The 17813-nt window shown below is 34.0% G+C and overlaps 1 protein-coding gene across 4 annotated transcripts in view; it reads right to left on the minus strand.

The window, feature by feature from the left end:
• Positions 1-341: 341 nt before the first annotated feature.
• Positions 342-17813, minus strand: part of PCDH17 (protocadherin 17) — an 88411-nt gene continuing 70939 nt past the window's right edge. For 2 of the 4 annotated variants that reach the window (XM_080575713.1, XM_080575712.1), the window contains exons 4-5: positions 11435-11509; positions 342-4269 (exon numbers count right to left, since the gene is read on the minus strand). In XM_080575713.1, the coding sequence (XP_080431839.1) occupies positions 3587-4269; positions 11435-11509 (758 nt within the window). In that variant the 3' untranslated portion in view covers positions 342-3586. Of the gene's footprint in view, positions 4270-11434; positions 11527-17813 lie in introns of all 4 variants that reach the window. The other 2 variants (XM_080575715.1, XM_080575714.1) reach the window with 2 other exon arrangements.

Below are 17813 nucleotides of genomic sequence, written 5' to 3' on the forward strand. Positions count from 1 at the left end.
CTTAGCAATTTCCCTTCCAATAAGCAACAAACAGCTTAAAAGTTTGTTTGGCTGATGTACGTTGCTCCATTGTGAGCAATATTTAACTTCTGGGAGTAGCTTGGACTGCGAAGCCTATCCCCTCAGGTGGCAAATCATAGTTTAGAAGAATCTCTTTCCTGATGTTCCTGCTAGGAAAAAAGAGGGGAAAAAATAAGGTCTTATTTTGAGTCCTGATTTGATTGGCCAATCTTTTAAGGAACTCTCAGTTGCTGGCTTTCATTAATTAAAAAAAAAAAATAAAGAAAAAAGAAAAAAAAAAAAAAGAAGAAAGAAAAGATACAAAATGTCTTATGCTCTATTCACAGTGTACAGTACAATTTTATTAGTTACTTTACTTGCTTTCTCTAAGCTCAGCCATTCTCTCTATAGTCATGTGACAGACATTTTATTTCAGTTTTATAAGACATGTACATAAGAATGAGAGAAGTAACTCAAACTCCATCTTCCATTGCTGTCTCTTCCTCCAGTGGTGATAGATAGATACCAAAGAGAAAAAAACCATACATTTTAATTCTTTGTGTGTGGTATTTCCTTCACACATAATCACGTTAATTTTAACTGAACCAGCAAAACTCACAATGTATAAGCTTCACTGTTTTTTTGGTACATTATGAATCCTAAATTATGAAACAGATTTTTTAACCTGGGGTATGCTAACTGGAAGCAATATGCCAAAGATCTACAACACAAGGCAGTTGTCAGCCAAATTAAATAAAAGCAAGATTTTCTAAACTCTTCCGTAAAGCTGTGAGTCATGAATTCTGAATTACCTCAGAGTGGTAAATAAATAATCACTACTAAATACAGATAATGTGTTAAACAGCTAAAGCTAGTAAATCACTATTGACAGAGAGCCTTAAGGTAAATTTTTCTTACATTGACACAGCCCTTTCTCAGAATATTGTGGGTTTATGTCTTCAGACATATACAATGAATTGTACAATTGGTTACTCAGTGTTAAAATCATTTATAAAATACACAAATCTCTATCACTTGACTGCATTTACATACTGGCTTAGATTTTGCTGAATAATGGATCTCACTGGCAGAGCTAAAGACTTGGTGCACAGACACTGAAGTGATGAGCACCACAGAAATACGTATAAAAGACTGATCAAATGATAAGAAATCCTCTCCACTATGGAATTTCAAGCTATCAAGCTATCAAGCAAAATCAATCTTGGGTCTCCTGGCCAAAAAGAAAAAAATATATATAACACAGACAACACCACATTTTAGTTACATAAATTGTCCAAAACATGGAGAGTAGCTTGATAAAACATGTACAAGATCCTTTGTTTACATGTAATTGTAGACTTCTTCTAACAGCAGGAGCTAAGAGCAAACTTTCAGAATGTGTGTTTCCAACAACCAAAGACAATTCATTGTAGGACTGGCTAATTAAAATCACCCTTTAACAGCAATGCCAACATGAAAATGTGTTGCTGTTCTTCCTTGAATTGATGAAAAGTATGGCTTTGTGAGATTCGAGATTGCCAACCTAAATAACCTCTTTGTGTTTGTATAGTAGAGCTTAAATTTAATATAACCCAGACACTATATTTAAAAAATGTACCATAGCGATATGTCCAAGAATATCTGAGGCATATAAGGGACAGATCCTGAGCTAAACATTTTTTCTTTTTCTTTTTCGTGTTCTGTCTGTTATTTTATTTTGAACGTGGGTTGTTTTTTTTCAACTTCCATCTGAAGGTAATTTTGAATTTTTCAAATGCAATAAAATTACCCTTAGAAAAAATAATTGAAAAGTTGAAACTCTTTCCAAGTTATTCTGCAAATATTTTTCATAAAAAATGAAAACAAAACTAAAAACATCCCCCCCAGAATAAACCATGTATAACTAGAACTGCAGTAATCAATTGCACACTCTAAAAAATGAGAGAAAATACTGTTCATGACTTAACATGTTTTGGCACTGACCTTGTTTTGCAGCTCTCTCAACTTATTAGCAAAACTTTGAAAAGGGTGTCATCTCTTAAGAAGTCAATCAAATATCCTACATTAAACAGACTGTCTGCATGTGTTTGGGAAAGCAAAACAAAACAAAACAAAAAAACAAGGAGGTTACAGGTGTGGGTTTGAGTGTAATTTTTGTTATTAAACATGGATTTGCAATAGAAGCTTCTACAAGGACTTGCACATAACCATGACTGATGGATGTGTTTGTAGGCCATTCAGTTAGCTCCATCAGCTCACTCAAACACATTTTGAACAGATTATGTACTGCAGTACTTCGTAGACCATACATTAAACAAGAGACTTTGCTCTGAGGCACTGCTTCCCACAATCCATGGGGAAAAGGAAGCAGGAAAAAACAAAACTCATAGAGTTCGACAGCTACCGAGGCAACACTTGCCATTTACAATATAAGCCCAAATATTTTTGCAACACAACTATATATTAATTTAATAAAATACACAATATAGCTCTTATACACTCAACAATTTGGCTCATATGCACTGAATCTGCAATAAATCAATAAAAATATGTCATTTGATGTAAACACACTGAATCTTCTTACATTTGCACATTTAAATGATCATGTGATTTGTGTGGATGTCTAAGACATTTTCACTTTCCTGAGCTATTTTAGTGTCCACAAATGAATATAAAAATGTTAATAATGTTAATTTCTTTTGCGTATTACCCTGGAAGGTAACTATTTTCTTTTTCAAAATTTATTCCCCCCACCCCCTTTTTTTAAACTTATCACTAACTATTTATAGTTTGTTGGACACTAAAATGCTAAATAGATATTAAAATCTTTTTTTTTTCTTTTTTATCAAGTGAATTATCTTATGTGTGTGCAGGACAAGATGGACTATATCATTTTACATTTAACCTTAATGTGATATGAAGTGTTTTACTGATGATCAGGATATGTTTTGTTGAGTAATGATTTGGAATGGTGGGTTTTTATTTGTTTGTTTTCTTGTTCCTTTTTTTTTTTTTCTCTCATATTTGTGGCAGATAACTTTGTACATAAATGTTTACCACAAATGAATGTTAATGTTTGGTGTCACTTGGACTACTACAAGAACTCTTTTTAGGACTTTCAGTAGAAGCCTGCGGTGACTGCTGGAAATTCACCACAGATCAGAAATATTCAACCCTGTTTTTCTCGGGGTTTATACGTAAACAGTAAAGTCAGCATCAGCTATTGAGGACAGTCTCAAAGTATCAGATGTATTTCCATTCCACCTTTCTCACACCTTCCTATCAGACTGTCAAAATGGCACCATCTTTCCTTCATTCATATAGTTCTTAGTGTACTTGACTCTGTCCTAATGAAAGTTTGGTCAAAATGAAACCAGTGTTATCTGTCAAAAAGAAAGATCAGTGAAAAGAACATACTTGTGGGCACTTCAGATGTTCACTAAAAGCCTTAAAGCAGCATTGGTCTTCCTTCATTCTTGTAAACCTGTTACAACCAGGGGATTTTATGATTTCTTTTTTTTTTGTTTGTTTTGTTTTTAATCAGCAGAAGAGGAACGTAACTGCCAGCCTGTCCTTATTTTCCCCCTCACTTTCTGACGGCCACAGGGTCGCTTCCCCGACAGTCCTGCAAAAGCTTGTCTATTTCTCTGACAACTTCCTCGGCATCCACCGACTCCCTGCCTAGATCCCGGGCTGAACGGTCTAACTGCTCCAGAACAGAGTCCATCTCACTCGAGTCTCGGCTCACTCGGGAATGCACATCTGCAAATGCCCTAGCCATCTGATCTGATGCAATGAAGGGAGTGTCTTTTGACTGTTTACTAGGCGATAGATACTGACTGTCAGTTGACAAGTATTGGCTGTTTGGTTCAGCCAAGGCTCCTGATTTCACTTCACAACCATCCAGAGGTCCTTTTGTTGAGGTGCAAGGCTCAATGCATGTCTTGGTTGGGCTGCTCGATGCTGAGGGAACCTCCTGAAGCAGAGGACTCAGGGCACGTTTGGCTTTTAAGTAAGGTTTAACATTGGCAATGAGAATAGTGTGCTCTCTCTTGTCTTTCCCAAATGTACAAAAAGTCTTTTTCCCAGTGGGATTCACAGTTTCGTAAGTCTCAGTCTCAACATTAGCTTCAACTGTGGGTACAAAGAGATTTGTGCGATAATCTGCATTCTCAGCCTGGCTGGCTGCAGGGAACTGTGGCATCCAACACCTGTCAGAATGACCAAGCACTCTGCATTCATCTGTGCAGTTAACACATTCTTCTTGCTCTGCAAAACAAAAAAAGAAAGAGAAAAACTCTAGTTATAAGTGGTTTTCTTTACATTAAAGGAGAGTCTATGATCAACTTGCGATGGATTTACTTGACATCTGGTTTCTTAATTATGGAGAAAAAGAAAAGCTATAAGTAAAATATTTCAGAAGGATTGCATAGACTGTCTAGTTGAGACAATAGATTTATTTAATGCTATTCTCTAGGTATTAAAGCATTCACACAGCCCAATGGAAGCAAAAAGGGGTCATTAGAGAATCATTCTCGGTGGAACTGAGCTTCATCTGTAAACTAATCTGCTGTAGAAATCTGTTAGGCTTTGTTCTGTAAAACTCATCCTAGAAAATAGTGAACAGTACTTAAGGAACTCAAAAGGCATTATCAGGATTAATTTTTCAAATCAAATAACTGAGCAATGACTGCCTTTCTGGAAATACAAACACTTCATAAAAATCAGCAAGCTGGCTTTTCATTTTTGTCACCTCCATTTCTTTTGTAATTGTTATGTTGTGTGACAGTCATGAAATAAAAAGGTTTTGTTAAAGAGCCTACTTTTCCTGCTGAGAACAGAGAACTAAAATTTTCCATCAGTATGCATTAAATATAAGCTTGCCAAAAAGTGCATATTGCAATTTTATTAGGCATGAGTATGGATCATGTAATCAGCTTTCCCATTTTTTGTTTTGGTGCAATAACTGAAAATGTATTTCCTCATACAGTTTGGAAGAATGACAAACCATGACATGCTATTTGAACTGATAATGTTATCAGGATTTCTATTGTCTTATTTCTTTCAAAAAATATATAGTTAAATAATATATATATATAGTTCACTACAGTCTTAGAACATAAATTTTAATAGTTCCTGTCCTACAGTTCAAAGACATAAAGAAAAAATTCTGTTTTAAAAAACTTAGTTTGTCTGTTATTTTGCACTAAGAGGATATGTTTGGGTCATCCTTCACCATTCTGAAATTCTTTACACAACTCTATCCTAATTTCAGGAAGCAGGAGAATTCCAGAAATGCTCTTTAAATGATTTTTATTTTTATTTTTTTCAGGAATGCAGAACTGTGATGTGAGTTACCTTCTCTTCCTTTAATTTCACAGTACTCTTCAGTCAATACTGACAAAATTAATCCTTTTACCATCTTTAGGTTTTGATCAGAATTTTGACTCTGATTTTTAACTATTAAGTATTTTCAGCCACAGAAATGGACAAATGGGTTTCAAATTTGATTTGAGGAATTCAGTATGTACAAAATGCCTGAAGTTTCAGCTGGACAACAAAACAAAACAAAACAAAACAAAAACAAAAACCTGTAATTTTGTATTCATATGTAAGGATGAATCACACGCGCACACAAATGTACAATAGCTCTTAAAAAAAACTGAGCAAACTTGTTGACCTGAAAATAGGGTAAATTTTAAATTAAAAAATAAATTCCTTGTAATCTTATGATGTCTGTAAATAACCACCAGATTCATGGACAGCTGCACTGCAAAAACCTAACACAGAAGAAACACTTCTTCTGTGAGTCCAATAGACATGAATATAATGTGACTTAAATTTAATCAAAATTGTGTTATGTCACAATGATCAGTTAAATCAGAAAGAGATAATTTACTCAGATTTTTTAGTTATTAATGATGAAGTCCTATGAAAGAGTGTTATTCTGTATATATGCTCCCTTCCTTGAAAAGTTTAAAATCTAATAAATAAATAAATAAATCAAGTGAGAATGATGAGGAGGACACAGAGTGATTTTTGAAGAAGAAAATGTTAAGACACAGGCTTAAAAAATAAAAATTCTAGGGGACCTCCAAGGAAAAGTAAACCATATTCTGGTTCTAATGTAGAATACAAATTAGAGTAATCATAATGAAAAGCAAGAGTAAAATACATCCCCAACTTTGAGACTACAGCACACTGACAGAACTGGGAAAAATTCTGATTTTACTTCACTTGAACAAAATGGAATGGACATATATGCCCACCCATAGGCACAACATATGTGGGAAAACTGTTTAATGAAAAATATAGTCATACATTTAATACATAAAAACAACATATACCTTATTCCAACCATTAGTTCACCACCACTAAGGTTTTCTGTATGTAGTTTTCCAGAGCTTCTACAGCTTCAAAGCTGTAAAGCAACCAAGTGAAACTTCTAAAGAAAGGGGGGGAGGGGGGGAGAATGGAGGGAGGGAGGGAAAGAGGGAGAGAGGGAGGGAGGGAGGAAGGAAGGAAGGAAGGAAAAGAAAGAAAGAGAGAGAGAGAGAGAGAGAGAGAGAAAGAAAGAAAGAAAGAAAGAGAAAGAAAGAAAGAGAAAGAAAGAGAAAGAAAGAAAGAAAGAAAGAAAGAAAGAAAGAAAGAAAGAAAGAAAGAAAGAAAGAAAGAAAGAAAGAAAGAAAGAGAAAGAAAGAAAGAAGGAAGGAAGGAAGGAAGGAAGGAAAGAAGGAAAGAAGGAAAGAAGGAAAGAAGGAAAGAAGGAAAGAAGGAAAGAAAGAAGGAAAGAAAGAAGGAAAGAAAGAAGGAAAGAAAGAAGGAAAGAAAGAAGGAAAGAAAGAAAGAAAGAAAGAAAGAAAGAAAGAAAGAAAGAAAGAAAGAAAGAAAGAAAGAAAGAAAGAAAGAAAGAAAGAAAGAAAGAAAAAGAAAGAAAGAAAAAGAAATGGAAATAAACAAAAAAGTGTTCCAAGGCCAAGGCAAACCAAACCCTTTCTATAGCAATTTGGGAATTTTAGATTTTGCAAATGCTTTCTCTAAGTTGATTTTGCTATTTTTTCTTTTCCTCCTAATCCTACAGAGTGGATTTGTGGTAAACTTAGCCACTGGCTTAAGAAGTGTAACTATCTAGTAATGAGAAATAATAGTTGCTTCATTCAGGATTTTCTCTAACATATATCTAAAATTACTTTCTTCTTATATGGTATGCATGACAATGCTAAATAAAAGTCTGCAGGCATTTTTGAAGGTTCCCTTAAGCAAGTAATTTATTTGCCAACAATTTTTATTTTTTATTTTTTGCAAACTTAACTATCATTTATACCATTTTTTGCATATAATTTGGTCTCTTTTTAGCAAAAGACAAAAATTAAAAAAAAAAAAAAAAGGAAAATAGCTCTCCCATATTTAATATGTTGAAAGGTCACAGTTTACTAGAAGAGCATCAGAAGATCTGAAGAAGGGAAGCTTTTTCAGTCTTTCAGGTACTAGCTTTATGTCATAGTGTCTGAAAATTAACTTACATAACTTCCTATCTGCATTTAATATATATATATATGTATAAAATACACAGCTGGATAATTTATGTAATAGGATATTCTATTTTAAACCTTTCTCTTAATCTAAAAATTGACTGTACATTATTAACAAAATACTTCCCTGAACTGATTCATTTGTTGAAATGAATAAACTTAAGATGAAAGGTAAAGATCAGAGAATTTCTCAGCCAGTGGAAATATTTTAACTATGCTAGGTACTCAGTACTGTGCCAAAAACTATGCTTTGAGATTTTCAAAATTGATTAGGTTAATTTTGTCACCAAGTTGTGTTCTAAGATTTGAATTTGTTAACTCATTTGCCTACACATACACTGGGTATGAGGATAACTTATACAGTACTTGCATTATTCATTCACACCAATAAAATACAAACTTTGCTGGAAAGCTCTTTAAGTAAAAGAGATATATACCATACAGCATATATATCATATATATTGGCTGTAATATCTTCCTTCCCCTTCCCATTTCCTGCATTTGCTAAAGCAGTTTTTATACTTGCATTCATACTCACAGTATTGACTAACTTTCCATTTCTGCTCCCCGGGCATCTTAGCAGTGAGTGAATTAAATATGAAGCCAAAAAAGAAGGCAGTTTTGTGAAGAAACAAATCCTGAATGACCTTGAAGTGAAAACCACCTGTATTGCATGAGTTTTGGTATTCTAGTTTTGAAAATCTGTCTTTTCACTTCACTCTTTTGTGTCACATCACGGGAAATGGATTTCAAGTATTGATTATCATGCATAATAAGTTGCTCATCTCACCATTAGCCTGTAATTTTGCCTGTTACAGCTAGCAGGCAGTGAAGAAAATCGAACAGGCCCTGTTGTACTAGCAGCAAAAGCTATAAACATGAAGTGAACTATCACCAAGGACCAAATTAGTATTTATGAGAAAATAGAATCAATTTAAAGGTATATATATACATATATATATGTAAAATAGGTCAAACACTGTTCTATACAGCAAGATGTGCTGGTAGAGTGATGTGCACCATCGGTCTTTATCTCCATACTTGTTTCCCTCTTGTTGAAAATAAACCCTTAACAGTGCAAGTGTGTACAATAAACAGAAGCAGCCTAGAGGTTTTCCAGATTCTCTGGAGCTTTAAGGCTAAACAGTCAGAAGTGTTTTATGCACTTCAGGGAGAACACACACAAAAATAGAACTGCTAAATTGTCAGCCATACAAATAAAAAGAAAGAAGCTAACTGGAAACAACAGACATCTACACAGCAAAATTTACTGGACAGAAATTTAAGACGGTTTAGGAAGAAAGTTATGTTGAAAAAATATGAATTGCAGTGCAAGATGTGTATTTTGGTGTAACCTTAGACATACCTTGCATATTTTATTCTAAATTACCAGAGAAGCTGGCATTTAACAGCTGTGTTCTGTAGCAAGTTTAAAGCAAAAGATGCTTTTATTGCACTGCTTTTAATTTCCTACCCTTTCCTCACAAATATTATGATTACACTTAAAAGCAGGTACTTGAGTTCACGATAAATACATTTCACTATAAAGTTAATTAATTAATCAATGCTTTCGATATCTGTCTCCCTTCAATAGCTAAAACTGTGATATCACAGCTTAATTCCTTAATTATACACAATTTTAATCATGGTAACAAAAAGGATTTTTTTTCTAAAAAAAAAAAAAGGAAAAGAAAAGAAAAAGCAGTGACTCAGTGTAAACAGAGTTCATAAATTCATTGTTTTCCAGTTTAATTGGACCGCAATTATTTAAATTACACATACACACATGAAGCTACAAAGAGAATTGAAAGTAAACAATACATGTACAACATCACCATTTAAATACTTCTAAGAAATATTTAATGTGCTATGTTTTTAACATAAAGAACACTGTAATTTGTATGAAAGTACTCTATATAATGTAATAGTAAATGTCCATGTTTGTGTATAGTGAAAATCAGATTTTAAATATATGTATATGTGTATACATCCCGTACATGTAAGCTTGAACATATACACACACATGCATATATATATATATAATCATATTCCTCCCTAAACTGGTAAATGTTTTTATCAAATTGTGTTAGAAGTGAAGCAAAGTAGACAGAATTTGACAATTTATAAAATTTGACTTGTTAAATGGTTGTTTAAGTGCATTCTTTTCTAAGAACTTGTTACAAAATGTAAAAAAAATGTAGTTCTATATTAACATCTGCTCATCAAAGGAGGATAAATAAAAATATGACCAAATAAATGCACAAATAATACTGAATATTTTCAAATGACAGTAGCCTTTGTTGTATTTGACTGTCCCAGGAAATGCTACTTAATCTTCTTGTCTTACCCATTTACTCTTTTTTTCTCTACCAGCAGTTGACACCTAGTTTCTACTATCACATGAACACCTCCTCCTAATAGACTTTCATTTTTTTTCCCCTTCTATAAATATGGAAGCTAAAAAATAAGCAAGGATGGTTCACTGGAACGTCTCGAGGACTAACGGCTCCAAATGAAAAATACAGGAGAGGACTGATAGCAAAAAGTGCATCTTCTTTTTGAAGCATGCAGTTTCACACTGATGATGCTATTCACCTTCACTCTTGCAATGTTCTATCCTTCATTACTTTACAGAATAAGCAGTAATTCAGGTATTTCTGGCCCTTGTTTCACATTACAAAGAAAAGGATTAACCTTTGAATGTACGCATGGAGTTCACACTGATTCCCTATGAGACAGACTTATTTTACCCTTAATTTTGTGAATTTGTGTTCATTACTAAAAACATTTCCATTTAGAATTCAATCAGTAATGAACCAAGGTATAAAATTATCTGTAGTGCATATTCCTCTGGTCTGATGACAAGCATACTATGGGTGTGCATTGTGGGGGGGTTGGGGGGTGGGGGTGGGGGGGAGAGGTAGTATATGCTTTACACTGATAAAGTACAATTTATATCTTTTAATACCATGAAATAGATATGGAAGGTCTGTATTTTCTGTAAACATGTGTAAACAAATGGACAATAAATTATATCTGATGTCCAAAGGAGAATATAAATAACTCTGGTTTCATAATTTCAGTAATTCCTGCAATATACCTGAAAACCTTTTGATTTGAGACAGACAACTGCCTTTACAAAAGAACTGAAAGGACTATAAGTAGGTATTTATTACAGGATGGAAATAAATGGGCTTCTTTGACATGGCCTAAAGACTAGGGCTATATGACACTTTTGATGAGAACAACCACCTATTTCTGTGGTTAGATTCCTGTTTAATTACAATTGATTTTGACATAAATGAGCAGAGGTAAACAAATACTTCTATGCACATGCTTACTGTTATTAAGCAGAACTGTCTCCAATCTGAGTATTTTTATTGGCTTGTCTGTTTAAAAGTTCCTTTCAGTTAGGCAAAGCAATTATGTAGCTCAGATTAGCAAAATGACTGGCAGTAAAATAAGAACGGGCTGCCACTTTGTAAACCCCTTGGATCATGCAGTCCTTTCCTGATATTATAACTAAAACATTTATGCCTGTAATCCTTATAATTTTCCTCTGTTTGTTGTTGTTGTTTATGTTGTCATTGTGTTTTGTTTTGTTTTGTTTGCTTGCTTGCTTGTTTTTTGAACAGAGGATAAATAAATTATATTTCTAATATTGGCATAGCATAAAACACTTTAAAAACAATAAAAAACAAGTGGGTTTATGGATTTAATTCTAGCTCAGAGTTGTCCCAGACCATAAATATTAGAGAAATATTGCAGGATTACAATAAGCACTACAGAATATTTAACATTTTCTTTTATGGAAATGTGCTTTAAATTCATATTTACAATTTAATGACAATCATATATTTTTACTTAAAGACAGCATAACAGCAAGAAAATATTTCTGTTACCTGAAAATTTTCCATCCTCACAGCGGGCTGGTCCACAGATCCCAACAATGGGTCTTTGGCCTCTGCCTTGCTGTTCTGGAGGCAAATCAAACCTGTGAGTCACAGACAGGGATAGGCTCTGCTTCCAAAATTCCCAATAATGTCAAAACTTCCAAAGCAGAAAAACAGCTTTTATCTGTGTTCTGGGCATAGCTCATGGCCCTTGACACTTCTTGCTATCGTTCTCAAAAGTGACTGTACAAACACGGTCATTTATAGTTGATAGTGAAGTGAAAGCATATTCCAGCCCCATGCACTGAGATGGCAAATGCAAGGGACACTTCTCCCCAACAAACTCCAACAGACCTAATGGGAGAGGAGCTGCCTTAGAAATTGACACATTTTCTATTGCACCTTGACAAAAGTACATAGAAGAAAGGAGAGGAGATGCTTCTGGGTGCTTCATTATCTGCTTTCCTATCAGTCTGGGGCAGCAGTGAAAAAAACAGTGCCCATCTGAGTAATAATTTCTTCCCATTAGAGGAGAAAAAGGAGAGGCTAAGAAACCTTTGGAAACCCAGTTTTTTTTGTTTTTTTTTTTCCAAAGTTTGCCTGTAAGTCAGACTGGCACCTACTCTAATTTGCAGTAAAATTACCATATGATAGCCATGAAAAGATATTTTGGCCTCTTCCCCATCCCACCATAAAAAACTCTTCCTAGCCCAGCACTGCAGGCAGGAATGTACAAGGGCTAGCTATGCCAGCTCTGCACTTAGCTGAGAAGCTACAGGGAGACTTTAGTGACCTGACAAATTCACAGTTTTAAACAGTAAATCTTTGTTGTAGAGCCCAAAAGCTGTTTCCTGGAAAAGAAGGGAAAGAAAACTGCAGGGATTAACATAAGAGAATAAGTTTGAGGATCTGTTAGGAATAATATTTTTAGTATAACACATTTTCTTATTCTTGATCAAGGCAGTTCCACAGATTTTATACTGGAATTTTTTCAGTGCTGACACATAAACTGGAATAACTCATATCTTAAACCTAGCTGAATTTGTGCAATCCTTAGCAGAATTTGCATGACATTCATAAATAAATAAATAAATAAAATTTTACTAACTTTTTTGTGAGCTAGTCATAATTGCAATATCAATAATTTCCATATCTAATTTGTAATATTTAGTAAATGCTAAACACTGTATATTGTACTGCAGCAATGTTTAGGAATCCAATCATTAAGCAGCCCCATTATGCTGTGTCCTATACAAATAATAATAGACTGTACAGTTAGAGACAAGTGATTATGACAAACAAAAGCAATGAATGGGAAGGAAAGACAACATTAATGAAAATATAATCATGCTGTTGACATTTCCTGAAAATACCAATATAAAAACTCCATAATTTAAAGAGGTTATCCCCATCTGTCACACCATCAAGCCACCAATGATTAGCTATATATTATACTACTGAACCTTCTCCACCAGTTGCCAATTATCTCAATATACAGATCTTTAATTAGAAGGCACTAAGCTTTTTGCTTTGTAAGCTTGTCTCAAATTTGGATATGACAACTTGTTTACAGACATTGACTGATGAGGGTGCCACTGTGTGGAGAAACAGGCTTCTGAAGAAATCTATTTCTATATCCTCCAATAGCTCTATTTACATCCTGACTGTAGGTAGGTTCTCTTGAATGGAAGTGTATCAGGTTCTGTGTAGGAGGAGGATTTTGTCCAATACAGAATCAACACATTAAAGCTTTTCAGATAATCTGTTTTCCTTTGCAAAATTTCACACACAAACAACAACAACAACAAAATTTAACAGCACCACAGATGTTGAACCATTCAAAATCTGGCTACTTTGGTGAAAAAGAATACAGCTTTCCCCACATCCCTGCCAGCATGCCTGGATTTACATTTAAAATCTCCTTTACAAGACATAATAAGACCATGTCTGTTTTATACTGATAGATAGAAAAACCCACTGGGTATCATTCTCTGCTTCAAAAGGTTGATGTGTAAGGGTCATACACTTGGGCTTCATGGGAGGTGAAATGCATCTGACAGAACAGGAGGAAGAACACTTTCCTTGATGCTTCTCCTTAAGGAAATCTCATTTGGACATACAGACACAGAAATGTCTTCCTAGAAAAAGAACTGGTTTATCGGTTTCATACGGAGTCTCCCTTATGGCATGATAAGTAGCATATTCATTATTGTTTGATTAGATGGTGCCCTAGACTATTGTTTAGCAGATTGCTGGTGTTGTGTTTTATTACCACCTTCAAAAGAGATTTCCAGAATGGGATTAACCTTATGCCAATTTATAAAGCACCCGCACTCTTTTAGGAATTTTAGTTTCATAATGCTATCTTACTTAGTTTCTGCCTGAATGGTGCTCTAATTAGATCAATCAGAAAAAATAATGAATGATGCCTTTTTGAAATCTGACTCTCTAAATAAAACTAGTTTGGCAAAGAGGATTGTACATATAAACAGATTAAATAACATATTTTCAGGGTCTCCGTGAACTGTAAATGAATCTCTGAAAGACACTGAAGATGATTTCAGAGTATTTGTGTCTTGATTTCCACAGATCCTTCATCAAAAACCCTAATCTATATCATGTTCTTATCTTTCCAGGAGCAAGAAGACTATATATATAAACAACACTAACACAGAAAATCTCTCTTGCTAGTTACTTTTATTTGCAGTAACTGAGCTGCTCAACGGACTGTCATATTTTTATTTGTCACCTTTTCATGTGTTATAGCTTAATCTGTTGTGCTGATGTCAGAGGACTCTGATGTGACCAAACATACCGTTAAGAAAGAATTGATAATTTGGGGTCTATGTCCAAGGATGTTGTCATTATGTGTTCATTGTCTTCACTAATATGTTTACTTTTTTAAGCCTGTTAATTGTTAGAAGCTCTTTTTCTGGTCTCTAGAAATCCCTCATCTGAGTGATGTTCCTATAAGAAATGTGTTTTAGTTTTAGAAATATATTTAAAGGCAAGGTACAAAAAATGCCACCAAGTAAAATGCAGTCAGGGTCTTAGCTTTGCCCTCAGATTACCTGTCTGAATATCCTTCAAAGAAAATTCAACAGCAAGGCATTAGATGAGTTAAATATTGTTCTGGCAAAACAAGTAGAAGCTGTAGCTGATACCTTTAAAACTGCTGAAGGATTCAGAATATGTCAGTCAGTGTCTATCTGCAGACTTCCTTTAAGGAAATCCGTACTCTGTAGAGATTATGAAGATGCTACACCCCTAGAAATGGGGCAGATGTGCTATAAAATGTTGCCAAACCCACGGTAGAGATGGAAACATGATCAACATTTATTTATTTTATTTTATTTTATTATTTTATTTTATTTTATTATTTATTTTACTTTATTTTATTTTATTTATTTATTTTATTTTATTTTAAATTTTTATTTTATTTATTTTATTTATTTTATTTATTTTATTTTATTTTATTTTATTTTATTTTATTTTATTTTATTTTATTTTATTTTATTTTATTTTATTTTATTTTATTTTATTTTATTTATTTTTTATAGAAAACCCAGAGGCTGGTTTTGAAAAGCCATGAGGTAGATATCGGGGTCCATTTTTCTCCTCTTTCCATTATCTGTGATACTAAGATTTCAGGCCAAGAATATCTGTAGTAGTCTCTTGTCTTTTCTTTCCAAGACAACAAAAAGGCTAAGAGGTGGGGCACCCATTAAAGTCAAGTCATGGTGGAAAGCATATAAAAAACTGTAAATGAAGTAAATATTATAGTGATTGATTCCAGTAACTGGAAAGGTTTCTTTACAATGACCTTGCACAAATTCTGTAAGTAGTTAAGGTATGAAAAAATTGTCTTATGTGAAGAAAAAAATCAACCTTTTTTTCTTTTTCTTTAGTTCATCTGTTACATCACACACATGGTGCATATCCTGCTTCTTAGGTATCTAAGAAGCAGTTTAGCAGAGCTCTAAACTTATTTGTAAGCTCTCAAGTGACTCTGCAGTTGCAGCTGAAGATGGATACAAGGCAGCTAATTTGCTACCACCAAGGGAAAATGTTATAACATAAAAACATTACCTCCCTTAGCTTCAAAACTGTTGAGTGCCTAGGGAGCTCGACTATTTGTAGAGTTGATACTATGCATATGCTTCCTCTGTAACTGTTACATGCGTACATCTGGCATCTGTCTCTGTGTTAAACAGTCTTAATTGTCCCTAGTATTAGTATGTAGAAAACTTCTAACCTAGATGATTAATGTGAAAGAAATAAATGAAAGGATATTTGTGTTTTGTAGAACTATTTTTGCATTACTGACAATATATGCAAAGAGCTCTGCACTATGGCTATCAACAAAATATTTTAGCTCTGCCTTCTGAATATTTTACATAGAAATTGTGCTCTTTTCTTAGAATGACATTTGGCACTTTGTACAGCCTCTTAAACATATAGGGTTGTTTCCTCTATAAATGTTTTAGCTGGTATTCCTTTTTCTATTTATTCTCTCTCTCTCTTTTTAAAAACTTTCTTGATTGTTGCTCCTCATTCTTTTAGTCACACATCATGTCTTCAGAGCACCCAGTTATAGCCAGACCAATTCTGAAGATTTTTTTTTTTTTTAAGATGATATTAGGAAGACTCTAAATCCTAGTACATTATTCAGCTCACTGTTGCCAGTGAAGTCAAACTCAGGCAAAGCACTTGATTTCAGATTTCAATATATTTTGAAGAGATCAAAGAGCATGGCAAATCCTATTCTTTGGTCAGGCAGACCATGCAGAACAGTAATAATCTAAAAGATGGAGGTAGCTGCATAGGATGAACACTAACCTGAAGACTTTTTGAAGTTATTTTAGCCTTTGCGTCAATGTTCACCTCAGAAACCCCCAGCAAAGTTTTTTTTTTTCCTTCTAATTGGAAAAACACAGAAATTAATTCTTAAAAAAAAAAATAAAAAAGTTTAAAAGAACTGGTAATTTGACATCTGACGTTATCCATGGTAACAAAATATGCTCAAGATAAGTCTTTTACTAGAATTTATTTGTGTTAAGTACAACCACTGAGCATGATCTTTTCTTTTACATAGCTTTTAACTAATATGCCAGTCTAAGTCTGTTTGGGATTCAGGGAAAAGATATGCATTCCTACAGCTGCCATTTTTTGAAAGGTCTCATTTACTGGACACAAACAAACATTTCTAACGTGCCATTTTACATGGTGGTCACTTCAATTTTTTATTGTGAATAGCATTGGTCTGCACCTTTTGCACACCCAGAAATTTACCCATAGAGTGGGAGAATTTAACTATGCATTCACCAGAAGACTTGTTTGAACCTGTAGCTCTTACCACATACATTAAATCCTAGTGAATAGGAAGGCAAGACATGTTTTTGTCAGCCCTCCTCTTCAAGCTTTTACTAGAATGCAAGAGGGTAGAAAACTAGATCTTACATCTAATTTACAAAATTCTAGGAGAGTTCCTGTCAATCAAAGGATTAAAAAAAAAAAAAAAAAGAATATTAGTTTCATCAGATGCCTAACAGCAGCTAAAAGAGAGATAATACGCTCTTTCAAGAAACAGAGAAAACCACATAATCTAATTTCCTGCAATTAAAATTAACTAGAATGTTTATGTTGTCTTTAGAGACAATGGAGAAGGATGGATTCAGAAAGTCATTCAGTATTTGGTGATACACTCCAGATCTAAAATACTTCCCAGACAGGCCTACCTATTTTCAATGAATGCACAGAGTTCATATCCTGAAGATACCTATTTCTATATTAGAGTCATACACACTCATTGGTTTGGCTTTTCTAATTAGCTGGCTGAAGCTTTTCATCACTCAACAAACTGTTGAGAGTCTAATTTCCCCTAATTTAATGTAGGTGAGATTTAAGCATGTAACTCAGCATTTTGAGTCCCCTTTTCCAAAATGTGACATTGTTGGTAAGAAAATTGTCCCTTTGCAAAGAGATATCCTAGTGATTACATGCATTTATAACTTCTGGGATTCCCACTGAATATTTCATTCACTATATAGTCAGATCAAAATTTCTGGTACTTTTCCACTGAGATATTTCCTTTCAAAAGTAAAACAGATTACTTTCTCCTCTTAATACTGTGCTACCATGCTTATGCCAAACTACAACTCTTTTTACACAAGTAAAATTTGCTTCAAAGTGTTCTATCTTGAAAGCCTGAAAGAACACACTGGGATTTGCTGCTCTTCTCTGAGGGAAATTGTGGATGATCCAGTCTGTCCTTGAGGTTACAGCACTGGTTCCAACTTGTCAGAGTCACAGCAGGGAGTGGCTTTGCTGATGTACAGGTGCTGCTAACTTTACAGAAGCAAAATGTTTTACATGGTATGAAGAACCC

This window comes from Anser brachyrhynchus, assembly GCF_964034855.1.
Source record: "Anser brachyrhynchus genome assembly, chromosome: 1".
Taxonomy (NCBI): domain Eukaryota; kingdom Metazoa; phylum Chordata; class Aves; order Anseriformes; family Anatidae; genus Anser; species Anser brachyrhynchus.